General features: G+C 40.8%; 1 protein-coding gene across 9 annotated transcripts in view; it reads right to left on the bottom strand.

Moving 5' to 3' along the window:
* Window positions 1-24,969, bottom strand: part of TEC (tec protein tyrosine kinase) — a 158,245-nt gene that overhangs the window by 45,003 nt on the left and 88,273 nt on the right. For all 9 annotated transcript variants that reach the window (XM_027970981.2, XM_042251381.1, XM_060417079.1 and 6 more), the window contains 2 exons: window positions 5,308-5,412; window positions 184-265 (listed from right to left, as the gene is read on the bottom strand). In XM_027970981.2, the coding sequence (XP_027826782.2) occupies window positions 184-265; window positions 5,308-5,412 (187 nt within the window). The remainder of the gene's footprint in view (window positions 1-183; window positions 266-5,307; window positions 5,413-24,969) is intronic.

Consider the following 24,969-nt stretch of genomic DNA (forward strand, 5'->3'; position numbering starts at 1 on the left):
AGGAAGCAGATTATAAAAAAAGGAAGTTATCTTCGATGTGTGTCACTTACAGGAAAAGAATGACCTTGGAGAAGCATTTATTGTCGATTAAAAGATTATAAATGTAAGATAGTTCTGTCCTAGTGGTAAGAATGTTATATTCTGAAATTATGTACAGATTAATATTTCATGATATGAGTTTACCTTCTTTTAACTTCTTTACCCACCGGTCCCTGCTTTGTGCACTAGGTGCAAAAATGTAAAGTGTGTTAGCATCATGCACAACCTGAAATAAAACAAAAAATGGAACAGGTCAGAAATAGCACTCCTACCTAGCACAGAGCCCTTGGTACTATCAGTTCAGTTCAGTTTAGTTGCTCAGTCGTGTCTGACTCTTTGTGACCCCATGAATTGCAGCACGCCAGGCCTCCCTGTCCATCACCAACTCCCGGAGTTCCCTCACGTCCATCGAGTTGGTGATGCCATCCAGCTACTTCATCCTCTGTCGTCCCTTTCTCCTCCTGCTCCCAATCCCTCCCAGCATCAGAGTCTTTTCCAATGAGTCAACTCTTCTCATGAGGTGGCCAAAGTACTGGAGTTTCAGCTTTAGCATCATTCCTTCCAAAGAACACCCAGGACTGATCTCCTTTAGCATGCACTGGCTTGATCTCCTTGCAGTCCAAGGGACTCTCAAGAGTCTTCTCCAACACCACAGTTCAAAAGCATCAATTCTTCTGCGCTCAGCTTTCTTCACAGTCCAACTCTCACATCCATACATGACTACTCAGTTCTGTTCAGTTCAGTCGCTCAGCCGTGTCTGACTCTTTGAGACCCCATGAATCGCAGCAAGCCAGGCCTCCCTGTCCATCACCAACTCACGGAGTTCACTCAGACTTGCGTCCATCGAGTCAGTGATGCCATCCAGCCATCTCATCCTCGGTCATCCCCTTCTCCTACTGCCCACAATCCCTCCCAGCATCAGAGTCTTTTCCAATGAGTCAACTCTTTGCATGAGGTGGCCAAAGTACTGGAGTTTCAGCTTTAGCATCATTCCTTCCAAAGAAATCCCAGGGCTGATCTCCTTCAGAATGGACTGGTTGGATCTTCTTGCAGTCCAAGGGACTGTCAAAAGTCTTCTCCAACACCACAGTTCAAACGCATCAATTCTTTGGTGCTCAGCCTTCTTCACAGTCCAACTCTCACATCCATACATGACTACTGGAAAACCATAGCCTTGACTAGACGGACCTTAGTCGGCAAAGTAATGTCTCTGCTTTTCAATATGCTATCTAGGTTGGTCATAAGTTTTCTTCCAAGGAGTAAGCATCTTTTAGTTTCATGGCTGCACATGACTACTAGTAGGAACCAATAAAAGATTCGGAAATTCTTTAAGCAAAAGTCAATTGCTTTCCAAAGAACCGATTTCAATTTCCAGTTCTTTTCCAAAGAACCTAGATTCCCTTCTTACAAAAGCAAATTTATTTCTTCATGTCTACATCAAGTGGGATTTTGCAAAGGACTGTGCTTTTACAGGAGGAAAAAAATGTACAGAGGCCAGGATGCTGTGCCAATCTTATTATTTCTTGCAATGTAAGGAACTAAAGTTCCTTAAGTAAACTTGGTACAACAGGGATTATTCCAATCAAGTATTTTTCTGAATAATATTTAGATGAATGGACTGCTCTTTCAGGATCACTCCTACACCTTCCTTTTGCCACTACAAATAACTGCAGTAGGTAGCTTAATTAAGCACTGACTACTCCAACTCTAAACTTTACAGATATTAACTCAATCAATCCTACCATCAAGGCATTAGTATTCCCATTTTGCAGAAGAGGAGACTAAGGCCTATCCAAGACATCAATTCTAAATAGCTCCCGGAGGCACCACTCACACAGAATACACTGCAAATGGTACCCCTTAATTTACCTGCCCATCAGCATGTCATCCAGAAAGCCAAGATCCTGACTCTAAGTTCCAAACTTTTAACCACAGTACCTCTTTTAGAGTTACCTCCAGGTAAGCAATTAGACAGTCTTATTCCTAATATTTTTAATATTAATAACAAAATTAAGAATGGGAATCTAACCCAAGAATTTTGGTCTTCACTTTACCCTTGATGATCAGTCACAAGGCAGAAACACCCTGATTGACCAAAAAGAAATATCTGGCTAGAAACCTCTCTTTACTATGTCAATAGCCACTAGATTGAACACAGATAGCTCTTTCATCAATAGATGGCTCTTCCTGACCATATTTAATAGATAATCCTGAGAAATAAAAATAATATTTTTATGGCAAGACTAGAGAAATATAAACAAAAAATTCTTATCTGCTCTTCAGCCTCCTCTCCCCCCAACTGTACATTGTGTAACTCTGTAATGCAAAATCAAACCTCCCCATCAGCAGAAATACCTGCTCAACCCTAAAGAGCAACATCATCTTCCCAGCAGGAACAATACGGTGCCTTAAAAGATAGCATTCCTTCTTGATCTTGTAAAGGGTCACATGACCCACTACAATGCTGCTCAGATCTGGATTCTGTAAAACTGTCAATAATATGTCACATGATGTCCAGGCCTCTGACTCAAAAACTGATGTATCATTAACTGTGTCTTGACTTGTAGAAGGTGGAACAGTTCTCAGAGCTTTTTGAGATGCTCCTCCCAGGTTATAATCCTCAACTCTGGCTCGAATTAAGTTTTCCATTTTTTTTTTTCAAATTCTTTTCCCATGTAGATTGTTACATAATACTGAGCAGAGTTCCCCATGCTATCAGTAGGTCCCTGTTGGTTAGCCATTTAAAATACAGCAGTATGGGGACTTCCCTGGCAATACAGTGGTTAGGACTTCACCCATGCTCTCACTGCTAAGGGCCCAGGCTCAGTCCTTGGTCAGGGAAATAAGATCTCACAAGCTGCACGGCAAAGCCAAAAAAAAAATGTATATATATATATATATATACACACACACACACACACACACACACACACACACACACACACACGGCAGTGTGTACATGCCAATCCCCCCAAAAAATAGATACGTGTGTGTGTGTGTGGTATATATATATATATATAATTGAATCATTCTGCTGTACACCTGAAACTAACATGACATTGTTAATCAATTATACTTCAATATAAAATAGTTTTTTAAAATCCCCACTTCTTTCTTAGATCAACTGATTAGTTTTTTGTCAACAATCCCTTCTCATTCATTTTAATCAAATAAATGTGGTCTAGTAACAATGGGAACACCATAGAACAGTTCAGTTCAGTCACCCAGTCGTGTCCAACTTTTTGCAATGCCGTGGATCACCAGGCTTCCCTGTCCATTGCCAACTCTGGGAATTTACTCAAACGCATGTCCATTGAGTTGGTGATGCCATCCAACCATCTCATCCTCTGTCGTCTCCTTCTCCTTCTGTCTTCAATCTTTCCCAGCATCAGGGTCTTTTCCAAGGAGTCAGTTCTTTTTCATCAGGTAGACAAAGGATTGGAGTTTCAGCCAGCATCAGTCCTTCCAATAAATATTCAGGACTGATTTCCTTTAGGATGGACTGGTTGGATCTCCTTTCATAGAACAAATATTGCTATATTCTCCTCAGTGATTAATTCATACAACTAGCACTTTGCTAGGACTACATGAGATACAGAAATGAATCTAAGAAATACCTTATTACAGGACAGAAAATGAGATATAATAAAGAGGTAAAGATAAAGCACTAAGAGAGAGGGCTCTGGGGATGTATGCTGCCTCATTCGGCCCATGATTTTCATACCTGTGTCAACCTTGAAAAGATACAATGTGAGAGCTGCAAGTTTTATTTAGGGCAAAATGAGGACTGCAGCCCGGGAATCAGCACGTCAGATAACTCTGAGAAACTGCTCCAAAGAGGCAAGGGGGATGGTCAATATATATGTGACTTTTGCTGAAAGGAGGGTACATGCAATCAAGCACATATTTTGCCAGAAGGTTTCTGCTAGGCTCGTTAAACAGTCATCATTATGAAGGATTTTAGTGCTTTTCCAGATATGAGGAGATACAAGAACTGTGCTCATAAAATCAGCTCCTGAAAATATCTATCAGAAGACCTGTCCTGCCAGTTTTTCCTAAAACACAGAGTGCTTCATTTCCACTCTATACCCTGAACTTCTTTCAGGGGGTACTGAAGGTCAGCAGCTGCAGCAGCATCTTGTAGAGGTAAATGGCAAGTGCCCATGACAAGTGCCAATTTGTAGCTAACACCTGTGATGTTGTGATTTATAACAACAAATATATATTTGGTCTCTGTTCCGGTTCCTGGCACAGAGCTCCTAGAAACCGCTTGGAATTTCCTGCGCTGAGAAAAGGGGTATTTTTAATTATGCTAATAAGGTGACAATCTGGGAGAAGGTGGGGGAGGGTGCTGGCTGCCAGTGAAGCCAGCCCTGTGATCATAGTATTGGAAATTTCAGTCTCATTTCTCGGAGGTGGAGAGCTCCAAGAAGAACAGAGGAGCTGTGACTGAATTCATTCATCAATGGCCAATGATGTAATCACCTGTGCCTAAGTAATGGAGCCCCCATAAAAACCCAATAAGGAGAGGGTTCTGACAGCCATCTAGTTGGTAAACATGAGATGTCCACAGACAGATTAATGAATAAAAGCAATTGTTTTATATATATACACATACACATACAAACACATATATATACATACACACAGTGGAACATTATGCAGCTTTAAAAGAGAAAAACCCTGTCACTTGCCTCAACGTGGATAAACCTGGAGGGCATCATGATAAGTGAAATAAACCAGACACAGAAAGATACACATCGCATGATCACAGATGTGGAATCTTAAACACACTCATAGAGACAGCAAGAGTGGCTGACAGGGGCAGGTAGGAGGAGCACTGGGAGATGTTGGTCAAAGGGTACAAAGCTGAAGTTATGCAAGATGAATGAGTTCTGGAGATCTAAGGTACAGCATGGGGATAGCAGTTAACAACACTACATGCTTGAAATTTGCTAAGAAGGGAGATAAGTGTCTCACCACTGGAGAAAAAAACAAGGGAGGGGGGAAGGAAAGAAAATGGTAACTACGTGAAATGATGGATATGTTAACTAGCTTGATTGTAGCAATCATCTCATAATGTTGAAATATATCAAAACATCAAATCTATACCTTATATATATATGATTCTTATGGGTCAATTATATTAATACTTCAACAAAGCTGCAAGAAATCAATCAACAAAGCAATGACAGGGAACTTAAATGTGAAATAGTAAACATGACTAAAAGCCCAGAAATTCACTGTCGAAAAAATATGCCAGCTCACCTGAAATGGATATTTATTTTGACAGGGAATGACACCATCATCGTTCTTCACTATTTCCACACACTTGATTTTTGACACATCAATAAATCCCTTTCTGCACTTTTTCTGTTAAAAAAAGAGAACCATTTCAATCATAAGTTAAAGGGAAAATGTTATTAATAGCAATATTTGTTTTAAAAATCACTGATTCAAAACATTATATTCTCCTTCACAATTATCTAAATCATGCCTGGCTGTATGGCTAAAATTATTCAAAATACTAACACTATGAGGGTTATAATCAAAATAATTAAGCCTTTTAATTTTCAAAGCTGAAATTGCTCTGTCCTTGACCTCTCCAGAAAGGTCTAGAACTGAGAAAGAGACTCCTTTTGATTGCTGTCTTCCTCACAGACACACACCTTAACTTGTAGATGACAGCCAACTCTCATAACCCAAAAAAGAAAGCATCAGAGACAAACCAAGCAAAAGTCCATCCACTCGATCACAGATGCAAACTCCAGCCAGAGACATCTTGCACTCCAGCACACAGAACTCAGGAGGATGTGAGGACGCATGCTCATGCAAAACCTCCATTCAGAGTCTATGTTTGAATTTTCTTTTCTTTTTTTTTCTTCCTTATTGCCCTCCCTCCCTGCTCACTGCAAATCTCCCTACAGCAAGTAACTAATGACATACCAGGACTTCTCCCTCCAAAACATTAACATCCGTGAGCATAATGATCTCACATGTGAGAATTTATCCCAGGGAAAAAAATCCAGAAGAATACAAAGTAGTATGTGCAAAGACAATTTGGCATCCTTAAAAATGATTTTAAGCACAATGTAGAAATAAAAAATATTTACTGAATAATATTAACTGATACATCCCATACAAAAAGCTGCACAAAGACCAAGATTACTTTAGAAGAGAATGTATGGAGTCATATGACAAAGAACAGAAGAAGAGAAATGAAGATGAAGAACACTGTAGTATCTGGGGTGACCCAGGCATGCCCTGGCCCTGGTCATTCAAAACTGCTTCATCTAGTACTTTGAAACTCCCCTCTGGCCACAACCTTTGGAGTCCCTACCCTGCTCCTTATAAGCAGCTCTGTGTTTTAACTACCACCACCCTTAGCCCAGACCACCCTCCCAGACTATCAGCTCCCATTTGTTACCTGACCGTCATCTTACCAGTGCATCCATCCTCCTTGTCTCCCTCCCTCCCTCCACCCCCATCTCTCTCTCCCTCTCCCCAACCCACTCCCACACAGGAATCCCCATCCCCCACTGACATTTCCGTCAGTCCCCAGTTCTACCCACACCTTCTTCTGCTCCTGCATGCCTGGCAGCAGCAGGTCACAAAACAATCCTACCTGTCCTCTCATACTTAGCCAGGCCTTCACAGGTCTCATCTGCCTCCAGTGGAGAGAAGCCGGTGGCCTCCACGGAGACCACCAGTCTCATAAACGCTACAGAGCTGCCAACCCCACCAATTCCCCTCATCCCAGTGGACTGTCCCTGTCCCTCCCTCATGGAGAAGAGAGAAGCCGTCCCACAAGCACATCCCTGACTTCTTACTTTTGCAGGCCTAAAACACCCTAAGATTCACCCTTCTTTTTCTTCTGTTTCATCCTGTCTCTATGAGAAGGTTAAAAGGACACAACAGCTAAGGACACAATAGTTGGCACTTAACAGACCTCATTTCTTTCTATGCTCACCAAATTCTCACTTTACAGATGAGGAAACTGCACCTCAGACAGGTTAAACACATCACCCAAGGATCCCAAACAGCTCCTAAGGCTCCCTCAACCTTGGATGCCCCAGCTGTAAACAGGTGACAAAATTAATGGAGCCAAGTCCTCGATGGGGCAACATGGATTCTGAGCATGGACTGACCTTCCGCCCCAAGAGCCAGAGGAAAGCTCTTTACAGCCATACTCTTCTGAGGCCTTTGCTTCTCCTGCCTACAGATCAGAAGTCCCCCACCTTTTTGGCATCAGGGACCAATTTCGTGGAAGACAATTTTTCCATGGACCATGGAGTTGGGGATTGGTTTTAGGATATTTCAAGTGCATTACATTCCCTGTGCACTTTATTTCTAACCTAATGTTGCTGCCAGCAATTAGACAGCAATTAGCGATCTGACAGCAGGTATCGGTCCCAAGCCTGGAGGCTGGGGACCTCTGCTATAGTCACCTTCAGGCCTCTGCCATCCACACCAAGGACCTTCTTCTGGCCTTCCCTTCCTGAAAGAGAGGTATTACACCTTCAGCCTTCATTTCCTTCCCACCCACTCCTCCTTAACCACGTGCAATCTGCCTGCCTCCCTTCTCACCACAGCTGCTAAAGTTGTTCTCAAAAACACTACTCATGACCAAACCAAATGGCCTTCGCTCAGCTATCTTCCGCTCAAGCCTTTATGAGGCATTAAGGAAGTGCTGCTATTCTCTCCTGCAGAGGCTCTGACTTTAGGTCACTCTGGTTTTCCTTCTGTCTCATCCACTCAGTTTCTTACAGAACAATACTTGCTCCGTGCCAGCCACTGTGTTAAGGAACACACCAAGTCCAGAGAGAGAAAGTGCATTTCCTGAACATACAATCCAAATATTGTGCCATTGCTGTGAGTTAACAGTTAACAGACACATCTTACAGAAGAAGGAAACAAAAATTAAGTAACTTGCCCAAGTTTACCTGTGGGAGAGACATACATGAGAACACAGCAATACGTAGTAAGTGCTGGATATAAAAAAGATGCTAAGAGAACACTGGGGAACCAAGGCTTATATGATTAATTTCAGAAAAGAAATTCTGATAATACGGTAGGAAGGGAATGAAAATTACAGCACATGGGATGAAAAACATACTCCAGAATGACCTCAGCTGCCTCATCTATAAAATGGGAATAATAATAGTACCCACTTCATAGAGATTATTAGATAGTTATGAGAGTTAAATGAGTTAGCATTTGCAAAATGCTTTAAAGAGTGATCTATAATATGATATCTGTGAGTGTTTGCTATATAAAATAAATAAGTAGGAAAAAAAGTGTGGCTGAAGCACAAGGTACATGAGGCAGCTGCTGCTGCTGCTACTAAATCGTTTCAGTCGTGTCCAACTCTGTGCGGCCCCATAGACAGCACCCACCAGGCCTCCCTGTCCCTGGGATTCTCCAGGCAAGAACACTGGAGTGGGTTTCCATTTCCTTCTCCAATGCATGAAAGTGAAAAGTAAAAGTGAAGTTGCTTAATCGTGTCCGACTCTAGTGACCCCACTGAATGCAGCCCACCAGGCTCCTCCTTCCATGGGATTTTCCAGGCAAAAGTACTGCAGTGGGGTGTCATTGCCTTCTCCATGAGGCAGGTGAACAGGGCCCAACTTGTAAAGAACCTGGTGCACAGTGCCAAGGGGGCTAGTTAGACAAGGCCACCTACCCTGTTCCTGGGCTTATGCCAGTTAGTGGGCAGAAGAAACTGTGATCCTATTAATACGTCACACGTGTTCACTGTAGAAACCTTCGAAAATATTAACAGCACGAAGAAAATCAAGTGACCTTTAATCCCCCAACCCTGGAGAAAATCCCTGTTGATACATCATGGAGCTTTTTCAGACACTGCTCTGGGGTCATTTATCACCTGCCAGCTCTCTTAGCTCTTGAGCAGCAGACCATCATCACTTTCTGAAACGCCTATCTCCACTTACCATCTGCCCCCGTGACTAAAAGCGGCTGACAGATGCCAGTTAATCTATATAGGAAAATCGGGGGTGGGCTGGTTTATGCCCCCCTAAATACACATCCCATGATATATAATCTATTGTACTCTACCAACATTTGGGTTTATTAATTCAAATACTTCCCTATGAAATTTACAGATAAAGGTTCACACTTAAGTTGGTCATTCATTACTTTACCCATCCTGCTGGCAAACACTGATCAGACACCAAGCACAGTGCTGTGTGCTGCAGTCTCAACATTACGGAAAGGGGTTGAGAGTCCCCTCAAGAGGAGCTCACAATAATATGGTAGGTGGAAGGGGAAGGGGGAAATGACTCACAATCAAATAAAGATGAAGTCATGTGTCATGCTATGCTATGGAATGAGCCAGGAAAAGGCAGGAAAGTTTCAGGGAGGAACTGATATTTTGATTTGCTTTTTAAAAGATAAGTACAAGTTTTCTTTTAGAGAAAGTGGAGAAGAGAACTCAGGCGAAAAAAACAACAAAGCACTGATTTAGGGAACAGAAATTCATTGTGGCTAAAGTTCAAAGTGGTTCAGGGGAAGTGTAGGAAAGGACACCAAAATGATTATTTGAGACCAAATTAGGAATAGGTAACTAATGGTCATTTTGTCCATTGTTTACATAGGGAAACTAGAGAGACAGATGAAATATGACGTGTGTAAAACAACACATCAGCAGAACAGTAAAACTGGGAATTAGATGAAAGAGAACCTGCCCCTGGGAAAGTCTTACAAGATACCCTATTTTCCTTTAATTTCTAGAATTAAAATATTTTTTAAAATATCAATAACAACTCCAAATTAAACTAAAATTTTATGATTGTATACAAATATCCAGAGCTGGCCCCAGGTTTACCTGCAAAACACCCTCGGGTCCTCCTTTCTACATCCCTGTCCTAAGACTTACTATGCACAATAAGAGTTTCCCTCCGATATTATTAATGGTTCCTCCCTTTCCCCCTGTATCACAACTTTTATTCCTAATGTGGCTATTCTCAGCTGCCTGCCACAGAAGAAAGCTACTGGATGAATTACCTGTGCACTGCAGGGACCTCAGGTCGGGGGCATGGACTTTGGAGGCAGGCAGATCCTGAGTCCAGCCACATTCTGCCTTCTCTGGGTCCCTCTGAAGGTATAGGATAATTTCACTAAGGATAAAGGATAATTTCACTGCTCATTTCACTAAGCTCTAAGCAGGAAAAAAGATAAGGTACAAAGGTGTTCAGTACAGTGGCTGGTATAGGGAAGTCACTCTCTAAACAGCAGCATCTACTATTAATTCATCTTCACAACAACCCTGGGAAGTTGTTAGGAAACTGAGTAGCTGAGAGGTGATGAGTGGCTGAGCTAGAACTGAAACCACATCTTTCAAACTCACAGAAGCTTTTACCTGACTCCTGGTCTCTCAAGCCTGAGTATTTGTGAACACTTATTTTAAGAAAATAAAATTATCTTATGTCAAACCATAACAATTACTCTGAGCCAGGCACTGTGTGCACCTTTAATGGTAATTCAGTGAATCCTCACATCATTATGAGAGCTGCTACCCCACTTTACCGATGAAGAAATCAAGGCTGACAGCGTGTAATTAACTGGGCAGAAGTCACACAACAAACCAAGACCTTAACTCTAATTCCAATCCTGATTTCTCAAGTGCTATGTACTCTTTAGTAACTTGATATCACTTAACTGAGTACAAACTAACTCAGTGGAAATTTCTCATGTTTATAATTCTTAATAGGTATAAGATCAAAGCAAGTTCACCAATTAAATGTAAACTGGACAGTAAATAAGATTCAAACTAACAGCTTGAATGTGAGGGCTGGGCTATTTGCTGGAATTGAATCTCTCTCCCCAAACTATGGAATTAAAACTCTATGGACAGAGAAGCCTGGTGGGCTATAGTCCATGAGGTTGCAGAGTCAGACACAACTGAGTGACTGAACACACACACAGCACACATTAAAAGCACACCCCAAACCAGTTAGTTGCACACACACTGCCATGCTTTCGTTAGGACTCCATCTGGTCCAGTTAAATTGTTTAGTGTTCAGTCAGCTTGTTTTCTCCAAAGGACACAACAATTAAAACAGACCATAAGTACAAACCCAAGGATGGCTGTTGACGTGGCATGTTTAATGACAAAGGACCTTCCAGAGAATACAGACAAAAGATATGTTATATATAATAATAGTGAAGTTCTTAAATCTCACAGTCCTCAGCAGATGGGCAGCATCAAAGCTTACTAGTGACATTCACTATATTCTATCATGACCGTTTCTTCACTCAGTCACATTAATTAAAGATTGATTTTGGTTTCCTTCTACCACCAGGCACAGAGATACCAAAGAACCATGATAGAGATTTTAAAAGCACAGAATTTCTTGCCCTTATGGAATTTACAACTAGCCATTTGCTAAGGTTAAGGAAAGGAATAATCAAGTTGACAATGAAAGTTCAGAGGGGTCAATAATAAAAACTAAAAATAAAAGAAAATAAAAAATAAAAAAAATAAAAAATAAAAAAAAAAGAGAGCAAAAAAAAAAAAAAAAAAAAAAATAAAAAAAAAAAAAAAAAAAAAGGCCATAGAGTTTTCAATCAACTCTTGAAAAGGAAAGAAATAAATTGATGTATTCTACCAAAAATCTCAAATGAGTAAAAAGGCGTGTTTCATACATGAAGGTTGTTTTCCCTTTCCACTCAGAACAGAGCTGAAAGAATGGGCCTCAAGAGCAACAGGACACATTAATCATAAGAAACAAGGAAAACCTCAGGATGGTTATGACCGTGTGCGTGTGGATACTGGAAATAATTTTGATATAGGCCTTTCCAGTATCAGGAGAAGTAGAATAAATATAAAGTCATTTCCAACTTGGTAATTCTATTGGTATTCTTGGTATTCTATTTAGTACTTTACTAAGTACTAAATTCCAATGAAAAACTAGAAGAAAACTAAACCAAAAACTTGACATCTTAATATTTTTTTCCTCCCTTTTAATCAGCTCATAATAATAACTGACATAAGGGCCTTACAATTTACAAAGTGACTTTAATCAAACAAACAAATAAAAAGAGTACTTTTACATTAAGAAGCCAGTAGTTACATACATAAGCATGGCTCACTTATGAAGATTATGGTTTCTAACATAACATCCAAAACAAAAACAGGATAAATGATAAGGAATCTGAAGACAAAAAGAAATTCATTTCCAAAATCACATAATAATCTTCAAATAATATTGTGTTGATAGAGATGATTATAAGGTTTCTGGAGACTGTTTTTCACTGTATTCAAAGTTAAAGTTTTTATTCCCCCCAAGTAACCATTTCCTCTTTCCTCTTCCTCTTCCTTCTATACTTCTGGCACCCTTTTCCTAATACTCTTTTGTAACCCAAGGGCACTTTTTAAAACTAATACCAGTTATGTTTTATCATAGTTGAAAGCAAAACCTACTAATACAAGTATTTGCAAGTAAGTCTAAAAGCAATTTACTTAAACTTAGTAAAAACTGGAGTGAGTTCTGTAGAAATCAACATATATAGATCTCTTACTTTATAAATTTCATGTGACAGACATCCAAATTCAATGAATTCCAGACTTAATCAATTCAATCCAAAGACTATGAGGCCTAGGGAGCAGAGATGATGCTCGAGATCTCGACTGCCATGTTTCCCCCTTCTTCCTGGTTGCCCAGCTAGACTGTATTTTCCTATCTCCATGCATTTGGGTAAGACCGTGTGCCCAATCGCTGGCCAAAGGCATGTAAGTGAAAGTAATATCAACCAGTGTTTATTATATTATATAAATATATATATATTTATATATATTATATACATTTTTCAGTTTTTAGAACTACTAATTGCCACATGCAAACACTAAGATCACAAACAGAAGTCCATAGAGTCACCTTCTAAATTATGATTATTCTGCCACCTTCAGACTAACAAAGCTCTCTTACTCCCATACATCTGCTAAAATGTTCTTCCCAGCAGCTTTATTTGTATTAGCTGAAAACTGGAAACAACCTCAATGACCATCAACAGGTGACAGGACAATGAAATAGTTTACAGCAATAAAAAGAAATGCAACATTGATACAATAAAATGGATATATTTCAAAATAATATGCTAGGTGAAAGGAACTAGCTTTTTAAAGAGTAAATGCTATATTAGTTTATTTCAAAATCCTCATACATGCAAACTAATCTATAGTGCCAAAAATCAGATGAGTGATTACCCAGGGATAGTGAGATAGAAAGGGGGTTCAGTTCAGTTCAGTTCAGTTCAGTCGCTCAGTCGTGTCTGACTTTGCGACCCCATGAATCGCAGCACGCCAGGCCTCCCTGTCCATCACCATCTCCGAGATTTCACTCAGACTCACGTCCATTGAGCCCGTGATGCCATCCAGCCATCTCATCCTCAGTCATCCCCTTCTCCTCCTGCCTCCAATCCCTCCCAGCATCAGAGTCTTTTCCAATGAGTCAACTCTTTGCATGAGGTGGCCAGAGTACTGGAGTTTCAGCTTTAGCATCATTCCTTCCAAAGAAATCCCAGGGTTGATCTCCTTCAGAATGGACTGGTTGGATCTCCTTGCAGTCCAAGGGACTCTCAAGAGTCTTCTCCAACACCACAGTTCAAAAGCATCAATTCTTCGGCGCTCAGCCTTCTTCACAGTCCAACTCTCACATCCATACATGACCACAGGAAAAACCATAGCCTTGACTAGATGGACCTTAGTCGGCAAAGCGATGTCTCTGCTTTTGAATATGCTATCTAGGTTGGTCATAACTTTTCTTCCAAGGAGTAAGCATCTTTTAATTTCATGGCTGCAGTCACCATCTGCAGTGATTTTGGAGCCCCCAAAAATAAAGTCTGACACTGTTTCTACTGTTTCCCATCTATTTCCCATGAAGTGATGGGACCAGATGCCATGATCTTCGTTTTCTGAATGTTGAGCTTTAAGCCAACTTTTTCACTCTCCTCTTTCACTTTTATCAAGAGGCTTTTAAGCTCCTCTTCACTTTCTGCCATAAGGATGGTGTCATCTGCATATCTGAGGTTATTGATATTTCTCCCAGCAATCTTGATTCTAGCTTGTGTTTCTTCCAGTCCAGTGTTTCTCATGATGTCCTCTGCATATAAGTTAAATAAGCAGGGTGACAATATACAGCCTTGACATACTCCTTTTCCTATTTGGAACCAGTCTGTTGCTCCATGCCCAGTTCTAACTGTTGCTTCCTGACCTGCATACAGATTTCTCAAGAGGCAGGTTAGGTGGTCTGGTATTCCCATCTCTTTCAGAATTTTCCACAGTTTATTGTGATCCACACAGTCAAAGGCTTTGGCATAGTCAATAAAGCAGAAATACATGTTTTTCTGGAACTCTCTTGCTTTTTCCATGATCCAGCAGATGTTGGCAATTTGATCTCTGGTTCCTCTGCCTTTTCTAAAACCAGCTTGAACATCAGGGAGTTCACAGTTCACGTATTGCTGAAGCCTGGCTTGGAAAATTTTGAGTATTACTTTACTAGAATGTGAGATGAGTGCAATTGTGCGGTAGTTTGAGCATTCTTTGGCATTGCCTTTCTTTGGGATTGGAATGAAAACTGACCTTTTCCAGTCCTGTGGCCATTGCTGAGTTTTCCAAATTTGCTGGCATATTGAGTGCAGCACTTTCACAGCATCATCTTTCAGGATTTGAAACAGCTCAACTGGAATGCCATCACCTCCACTAGCTTTGTTCGTAGTGATGCTTTCTAAGGTCCACTTGACTTCACATTCCAAGATGTCTGGCTCTAGATTAGTCATCACATCATCATGATTATCTTGGTCGTGAAGATCTTTTTTGTACAGTTCTTCCGTGGGGTACAAATTATAAAAACAGCATGAAGAAAATTTGAGGGGTAATGGATATGTTCATTATTTTATTGTAGTAATGGCTTCACAGGTATATACATATGTCAAGACTTCTCAAATAATACATGTAGTTTGAAAGTGAAAGTTGCTCAGTCATGTCCAACTCTTTGTGACCCCATGGACTATACAGTCTGTAGAATTCTCCAGGCTAGAATACTGGAGTGGATATTCATTCCTTTCTCCAGGGAATCTTTCTCAACCCAGGGATCAAACCCAGGTCTCCCCCATTGCAGGCAGATTCTTTATCAACTGAGCCACCAGGGAAGCCCAAGAATACTGTAGTGGTAGCCTATCATGCAGTTTACTATATATCAATTATAACATGCAGTTTACTATATATCAATTATAACCTCAACAAAGCTGAAAAAAAAAATATGGCCCCTGCCTTTAGAGATCTTAAAATCTGGGAATATTTAGAAACTAAGAAATTCTTTGCTAATAATTTACTGTTCTAAATCATAGACTTCAAATAGCTCACGCAGCTCAATATCAAACAACCTTGGGACTTTCTTTGAAGGTCCAGCACTTCAGATTTTACCTTCCAGTGCAGAGGGGGTGGGATGGACCCTCAGTCGGGGAAGTAATATCCCACATGCCTTGAGGTAAAAAAAACTAAAACAATGGAAGCTATATTAACAAATTTAATAAAGACTTTAAACATGGTTCACAGAAAAAGAAACTCTTAAAAAAACACACACACACACACACCCAATCAAAAAATGAGTGGAAGATCTAAATAGACCTTCCTCCAAGGAAGACATATAGGTAGCCAAAAAAGTACATGAAAAGATCCTCAATGCAAATCAAAAATACAATGAGATATCACCGCACACGGTCAGAATGGTCATAAAAAATCTACAAATAATAAATGCTAGAGAGGGTGTAGAGAAAAGGGAAGCCTCCTATACTATTGGTGGGCATGTATATTGCTACAGCCACTATGGAGAACAGTTTGGAGGTTCTTTTAAAAACTAAACACAGAGTTACCACAGGATCCAGTAATCCATCTCTTGGCATCTACCCAAAGGAAACCATAATTTGAAAAGATGCATGCATCCCAACGTTAATTGCAGCACAATTTACAGTGGCTCAGATGGTCAAGAATTCACTTGCAATGCAGGAGACCCAGGTTCAGTCCCTGAGTCAGGAAGATCCCCTGGAGAAGAGAATGGCTACCGACTGCAGTATTCTTGCCTGGACAATTCCATGGACAGAGGAGCCTGGCAAGCTACAGTCCATGGGGTCACAAAGAATCAGACACGACTGAGCAACTAACACTTTCACTTTTTTTCCACTTTCACAGGACATGAAATGTCCTCATCAACAGGAATGCATAAAGAAGATGTGGTACATATATGCAATTGAATATTGCATGCTCAGCCATTCAGCTGTGTCCAACTCTTCAAGATCCCAGGGACAGTAGCCTGCAGGCTCCTATGTCATAGGATTTTGCAGGCAAGAATACTAGAGTGAGTTGCCATTTCCTCCTCCAGAGGCTCTTCCTGACCCAGGGATCAAACCCACATCTACTGCATTCCCTGCAGTGGCAGGCAGATTCTTTACCGCTTGGGCTTCCATGGTGGGTCAGACAGTAAAGAATCTGCCTGTAATCTGGGAGACCCAGATTCGATCCCTAGGTAGGGAAGATCCCTTGAAGAAGGGAATGACAACCTACTCCAGTATTCTTGTCTGGAAAATCCCATGGACGGAGGAGTCTGGAGAGGCTACAGTCAACAAGGTTGCACAGAGTCGGACACGACTGAGCAACTAACACTTAAGCCACGTACTCTTAGTCTTCTTTACCACTTGATCCACCTGGGAAGCCCTACACTGAATATTACTCTGCTATATATAAAAAAAAAAAATAATGCCATTTGCAGAAACATAAATGAACTCAGAGATTGTCATACTGGGTGAAGTTAAGTCAGACAGAGAAGGACAAATACGGTATGATATTGCTTACAAATAGAATTTTAAAAAATGGTACAAATGAACTTATTTACAGAACAGAAAAAGAGTTACAGATATAGAAAACAATCTTATGGTTACCAGGAGGTAAAGGCTGCTGCTGCTGCTGCTGCTAAATCGCGTCAGTCATGTCCGACTCTGTGCAATCCCATAGATGGCAGCCCACCAGGCTCCTCTGTCCCTGGGATTCCCCAGGCAAGAACACTGAAGTGGGTTGCCATTTCCTTCTCCAATGCAGGAAAGTGAAAAGTGAAAGTGAAGTCGCTCAGTCGTGTCTGACTCTAGTGACCCCATGGACTGTAGCCTACCAGGCTCCTCTGTCCCTGGGATTCCCCAGGCAAGAACACTGAAGTGGGTTGCCATTTCCTTCTCCAATGCAGGAAAGTGAAAAGTGAAAGTGAAGTCGCTCAGTCGTGTCTGACTCTAGTGACCCCATGGACTGTAGCCTACCACGCTCCTCTGTTCATGGGATTTCCCAGGGAAGAGTACTGGAGTGGGGTGCCATTGCCTTCTCCAGAGGTGAAGGCAGGAGGGATAAGTTGGAGATTGGGACTGACATGTATGCACTACTATATATACAATGGATAACTAATAAGGACCTACTGTATAGCACGGGGAACTCTACTCAATACTCTATAGTGACCTATATGAAAAAGTTTTAGATAAATCAAAGACTTAGAAAACTTAACAACAAACAAATAAAAAAAAACTGGTATAAAAATGAAGTAGGCAATTAATCAGCTCTCAATTAAATGAAGGCTCTGCCTTAGTATTTGTTTTGATTTAGAAACAACTCATCCACCTACCTGATTCATCCAGTGCTAAATTTTTCTGGTTAAGAAATACAATTAATTTAATACCTTTCCCTAATGCTGGTGCCCAGCCCTACCTTCCTCTTTCTCCTTTTCTCATGACCGACTTCTTCGAGGCAGGCAGGATAAAGGTCACTAAGTGGGAAAGACACACCCACCTCCTCCGCAGCACCTGACATGTGGCAGGTGCCTGATGACTTGTGCATGAATGAATGAGTGAATGCTTCCCAGGCGGCACAGTGGTAAAGAACCCACCTGCCACTGCAGGAGATGCAGGAGACTTGGGTTCGATCCCTGGGTTGAGATCCCCTGGAGAAGGAAATGACAACCCACTCCAGTATTCTTGCCTGGAGAATTCCATGGAAAGAGGAGCCTGGCAGGCTACAGTCCACAGGGTCCCAGGGTTGGACATGAATGAATGAAAACATGAATGAACAGAAGAGGATTCAGCTAAGCAGGGAGGAGGCCTTCCTTGAATCTGATTTCATAATATCCTGTCACAGCCATCAATTTTTTTTTTTAATTAGAGGATAACTACTTTACAATGTTGTGTTAATTTCTGCGGACAATAATGTGAATAAGCTAAATGTATACAGATATCACCTCCCTCTTGAATCTCCCTCCCACACTCACACCATCCCACACATCTAGGTCATCACAGAGCACCAAGCTGAGGTCCCTGTGCTGTACGGCAGCTTCCCACAAGCTATCTGTTTGACTATGCTATTTTAGAGCAGGGTTTCAGCTAGTGGGTTGGGAAGATCCCCTGGAGCAGGGAAAGGCTACCCACTCCAATATTCTGGCCTAGAGAATTCCATGGGCTGTATAGTCCATGGGGTTGCAAAGAGTTAGACAACTTTCACTTCCATTGCAGCTAGCTTTATTTCTGCCATTGCTGTCTCAGACATACACCAACCCAGATGGGCACAGGCACACCACAAATTTCCAGGACCTAAGAGGCCCTTTTTCTGCCCTCCTGTTCAGTCAAAGCACATTGCTGAATGTGTGACTACAAATGAACACAGTAACTGACACATTACATTCTCAGAAATACAACTCTGTCAAGGGACCCCTCCTCAACCACAGAGAAGGTAATCACTGGATAAGCCGCTGCAAATCTTATTTGTTTGTATGTTTAAGTAGTAAAAGAGAAAGAAGGGGATAAAAGAAGGAAAGTCTTTTAACCTAGGTTTCAGTTTTCAAGTTTCTACTGTTGACAGTGACAAGCAGAGCCTTGCTTCTGTATCAGGGGTTCTGTGCGCACCCGCATGTATGTGACTGCACATATGTTTGCTCACACATGTTCTGAGGCTCTCCAGTGAACAAGTCATGTGTTCATGTTTTTTTTTTAATGATATTTTATATCTTTTTGAAAGTATAAATAACTAGAATCACAAAAACATGATTTCTAATCAAGAGGAACTTAGGAGAGAGAAGCTGTGTGAGTTTCTGGTGGGTAAAAATTATAGAGCAAACAGGGCAAAATTGAAAATGCAGTTTCCGGGATAAGTGGTGCGTGGCAGGGCAATGAGTAATGCCAACACACTCAGCAAACTCTGTGGCTTTTGCATGTGGCATGAGCCTACTTCTGCAGCACAATTAGGGGTACGATTTCCACCCCTACTCCCAGTATCCCCTTCGTGGCCAAATGGATTGATGAAGTGATTGTTCAGAGAAACGATAGTCCCAGGGGTGGGAAACCCCTGTGGTAACTGCTCCCAGCCTCATCCTGAAGGCTGACCTATGACATGCAGGCAGGACTGGGTTTCTGAGCAAGGGGAATGTTAGGAGGCTCACAACCTCCTGGGAACTTTATCTATGCACTACCCATGTGAGACCTCCAGATTCTCCACTAAAAAAAAAACAAAAAACCTCTTTGCTTATCTGATGTGAGTGAACCACAAAGGTGCCTGTAGAGAAGTAAGATTTGGAGATAAGATTTCTTTAAAATAAACCCAGCTGTGCTAGGATCCTGCAAGACCAGTGCATGAACTTGGCCTTTAAATAAGTTTCTACTGGACCATATACGACATTTCTCTAGTTTGCCCCAGTGTTAACAGGATCATCCTGCAGTCTGCTCACTAAAATACCTTTAAAACATTCAACTACATATAACGTAGCTTCCCTAGACTGCTTGCTGCCCGCAAGAAAGCAACATCCTTCCTTTTTGCCAGTAAAGATAATCAGTCATGCTGGGGAAAGTTCCTTCCTTTTGCTTCTAGGGGGGCCTAAGAGATAGGGGTGAAGGGAAGGAGAATGAGGAGGTGGACATGGGGAGAAGGAATCACATGGGACAACACCAGCAAGAAAGAGAAAATGTGTATCTTATATTGAGATCTCTCCTAAGAAAAGATGAACCGTCTATCAATTCTCCCCACAGTAAGATATTCAAAGAGAAATACATGAAAGTGTCTAGTTCCATGGATTTCTGGAGGCCTAATGGGTGCTAACCACTGCTTTTACTATGGTTTCTATAGGAATATTCACTTTGTATTACAATTAATTTACAGAAAACATTGGTAGCACAATCTCTTAATTGTGAACATTCTATGGATAAAACTATTTTAAAAACAATTTCTTCCACTAACTGGGCCTGCTTCATGCCATCAAGGAAGTTCTGTTGATATGTTTTGAGATGTGTGATAGTATTAAGGTTCTAATTAAGACGCAGACTTTGTTAAAAAAAAAATACGATACAAATGAACTTACATACAAAACAGAACCAGACTCACAGACAGAAAGCAAACTTCTGGTTACCAAAGGGGAAAGGCAGGGGGAGAGAGAAACTGGAAGTCTGGAACTAACATATACACGCTACTATATATAAAATAATCAAGAAGGACCTACTGTATAGCACAGGGAACTATGCTCAATATTTGTAATAAGGGAAAATAATCTGAAAAAGAATAGATATATATATATATATATGTCTAGCTTTGCTGTATTCCTGAACACTGCAAACCAAATGTACTTTCATAAAAACAAAACAGCAAAAAGATGGGTACTCTGTGTCTTTTGGGGATGGATACGGAAGCATATGTAGAAGAAACTATGTGATTTCTATAAGATACTGAGAGTGCGAAGGATGTGCCACAAGATAACCAAAGTGGGCATGGGGAGTATGACTTGGGGTTATTTAGCCAGGTGCTGGATACATACAAGTCAGTGTGCTATTCTGTCCACACTTGAGTACGTTTGAGAAGTCTAAAAAAATATTTCTTCCCATCATATTTTTAAAAACCCTGATCAAAGCAGTTGTTGAATATACTTACAAAAATTCCTTGTGAAAGTACAGAAAGTGCGCATTATAAACAGGTAAAAACAGTAGAGATGAACAGATTGCTTAAGCGCTGCTAATGAAGATTTAGCTATCCTTGTTGGTACTGTGAACAATGGATTCAAAAGAGGAACCAACACAATTCCTGATGCTCACACAGTGCTCTCAGAGGTCTCATCTAACTCTTTGCATCCATCAATCTCTAAGTGCTTCAAGTCTAATTATAAAACTACTGATCTTACTGAAAAAATGAGTTGTTTAGCATCTGTATTGTATAATTAGGTACATGGGGGCACTGACATTAAACCAGTTGACCAAGAGCAAATGAAGACAGAGTTCTAGACTGTGCTACTCTACTCTTTATTGGTTATCACAGCTGGGGGCCATCCTTAAACTGTTCATCCTCTCTTACTCTGCTATTGCTAATACAATTAACTCTCAAATAATCTAATAAAAATTAATCCATGTTGCAGAATATATGGCCATTCCAAGAGATGCTCTCCAATGCCAAATACATGACCCCTACAGCCCAGAAGCCAAGCTATGCTCACTGTGGGCCCACCAGCACCTGTGAGGGGCCTTATCTGTTTGATTCTCTCTTCCTTACCCCCTTAGCTCCCTTCTGAGTGCAGAGGGACCATATCATACCACCTAGACAGCAACAGGCTTTGCAAGGCTTTCCAGGAACTTGTAGGAGTTTCTATAGCAAATGACTTCTGTAAGAACATCTGAAACCTCCATATTACCAAGCCACAGGCTTTTAAGTGGATTCAGAAAGAGAGGTGGCTTTTCTCATCAATTCACAAAGGTAATATTAGGTCAAACCATAAGAAACTACCCTTTTAGAAGTGAAAAATGATCAAATACTGGTATTTTCAGGTGGCTCCATTTAATACATCTTGCACCATTAGAATGTTTTGGTCCTACTCACATACCTCACACTTTGAAACAAAAGCAGCCTGTACTTTTTCTGAAAGTACTTTTGCTAACTTCTACATATCATAATATGTAGTTAACTGTGAGACTCTCATGGAATACTCCATGTCCATAACAGATGGGTAGGGGATGGGCACCTGCCTCATGTGGTCACCACCAGCACCCAGCACAGTGGGAGCTCAATGGATATGTGGTATGGGCAGCCCAGGAAAACACTGGAATTGAAATTGGATTTAACTTAATCAAATTAAAACATCAGACAGTTAACCTAGAATCAGCACAATTATTTAAAATGCCAAATTGAGAGCTATCTCACTGTTGCTTGTTTCATGGATATCACAGTTGTGAACAATGTAATTCATACACTTCTTGTTTCGAGTTATGAAAGGAAGTATGAATAGGTCACAATGAATAATTTATGTCCCCAAATCAAAAAGCCTTACATTCCATACACAGGATATTAAATATCTGGAATTAACCCACATATCCTCAGACGTTTCAAGTATCTCCCCTGCACCTCCTCACCCCTCCATCTCTCACAGTCAACATTTATATAGCATCTGCTCCTGTTCTCACGAATTTCCAGCTGATTGGGAAGAGATGATTACTCATGAGGCAGTGTAGAAGGTTCTTTCCTGAACAAAATGTAGTGGGACACAAAGGAAGAAGAGGTTGATTCTTCCAGGAGAAGAGTAAGAGAAGGTTGCATGGAGAAGTTGCCTCTTTGAGCTGCACCTTGAGCCCTAAAGAAGAGTTTTCCCAGCAAAGAAAAAGAGTATTACTGACAACTAGAATATCATAGGCTAAGGAGCAAAACATATTTAGGGATGTCAATGTACCTGCATGTTCAGATAACTGAGGAGGACAAGTGGAAGAGGCAGGAGAGGAGAGTCAGAGGGTGGGGGGGGGGGCAGGTGAGAAGGGACCAGATTATGGAAGCCTCTGATACAGGGGTTGCATTTAACCTTAAAGGAAATGAGGAACCATGGCACTGAATGATTATATTTGGCATGCAAGGGCCAGGCTGCTAAAAATAATAAACTGGGAACTCTCTGGTGTCCAGTGATTAAGACTCTGAGATACCAATGTAGGAGGCCCAGGCTCAATCCCCGGTCAAGGAAGCAGATCCCACAGGCTGCAGCTAAAGATTCTGCATGCAATAAAGAAGACGGAAGATTCTGTGTGCTGTCACTAAGAGCAGGTGCAGCCAAATACATAAATAATAATAATAATTTAAAATAACAATAAAAGGAAAAATCATTTTTACTTTGTATTATATATCTCACACCTCATTAGACTAAGAACTAGCAGGACTCTAACACGAGCTTACTGCTTAAGAGGCAAGACTCTGGAGTCAGAATGCCTGGGTTTGAATCTCAGCTCTGTCACTTATTTGCTGTGTCTCCTTGGACAAGTTACTCAACCTTCCTGAGCTTCAGTGCCTTTAGCTATATCATAGGACGAATAACAGCACCACAACCTCCTAAGCCTGCTGTAAGAGTTGAAGACTCAACTCACGCTAAGCTCTCAAAACAAACCTGACAAATAGCCAGTGTTTGATCAATTTAGCTATTAATATTATTTTAAAACAACATTAGTCCTTAGGGAAAATAAAGGAAAAGTTTCTAGTTCTATTAAAAGAAAGACCCTCACACCTACCTTCTAGATGCCAGGAAAGGTCTTCTGAGAACTGATATCAAATTTGATTGTATCTTAGAAAATAAAATGGCATGAATGAGATTCTTCCCTGGGTTAGGACAAATATCAGTTCCCTAACATTACAGAAGGACATAATAGAAATTACCAGTATCTACCAACATCCACTCTTTTCATCTGGAAAAAGAGATTAACCTCTAATTCATGGGTCTGATAATTCTGTTTTTTAAAAAGGACTATTGATGCTTCACGTGACTGTACTATTTTCGCCCTGTGCGGCTATTTTAGCTCTGTCTTACAGTATGAAACCAATACTGAATCTGCAAACTACTATATTAGCACTTCCTTTTTACATTAGAAACAGTTGATCTCTGGTAGCTCACAGCCTTTACACAACAGCAGAGAGCACCTTTGGCCCAAAACTGCTCTTTCTTCAAAGTATACTATTGATAGTAGTTACTACAAAGGCACACTTTAACAAGTTTCCTAGGCTTTCTTGAGGGAAAGTTCTTTTTTCTGCTGAACATAAAAATGAATAGAAGCCTGATCCTTATGTATGAATCAGACAGCTTCAGCTGGATTCCTGGCTCTGCAACCCTGGGTGAGGAACTCAACCTCCTTATCCTTCAGTTTCCTCATCCGTAAAATGGAAATGATAGGTGCATCTACTTAATAAAGTTCAGAGGATTAAAGTTAATGCTTGAAAAGCACAGAAGACCATGACATATGGTACAAACTATGGAAGTATTTGGCAAGTTACGTTCAACAAGGACCTACTGTATAGCATGTGGAACTCTGCTCAATGTTATGTGGCAGCCTGGACAAGAGGGGAGTTTGGGGGAGAATGGACACATGCATACATATGGCTGAGTCCCTTTGCTGTCCACCTGAAACTATCACAACATTGTTCATCAGCAATCCTCCAACATAAAATAAAAAGTTATTTTTTTAAAAAAAAGCCTCCAAAAAAGCCCCAAAGCCCTCTGTTCCTAAGCCCAGAAGGCAATTTGATTTTCACTGTGCAAAAAGGATATGCATTCAAAGGATATGACCAGGAAATGATTAAAAAGGATAATGTTTTCCATCATCTCTGTTTATTTAAGTAGCTATATCTTCCTTTTTAATAGTGAGGTGTATCTTCCTTCTTAATAGTGTTTTTTTAAGACTAAACAGAAGAGTTCAAAATATTCTGGCTGCATATAAATGTCCTTGCAGGCTATGTATTTTCTCCATTTACACATAAGGAAACAGAATTTTATCAGCTGACCAATTGTCATAGCTAGTGAATGCCAGATCCAGGATTCAGAGCAAACTGTCTGGATTTAAAGCCCCACTGCACATCCCCTTAGGAAGCTACCTCCTTCTGGGATAAAGAGA

This window comes from Ovis aries, chromosome 6, assembly GCF_016772045.2.
Source record: "Ovis aries strain OAR_USU_Benz2616 breed Rambouillet chromosome 6, ARS-UI_Ramb_v3.0, whole genome shotgun sequence".
Classification (NCBI taxonomy): domain Eukaryota; kingdom Metazoa; phylum Chordata; class Mammalia; order Artiodactyla; family Bovidae; genus Ovis; species Ovis aries.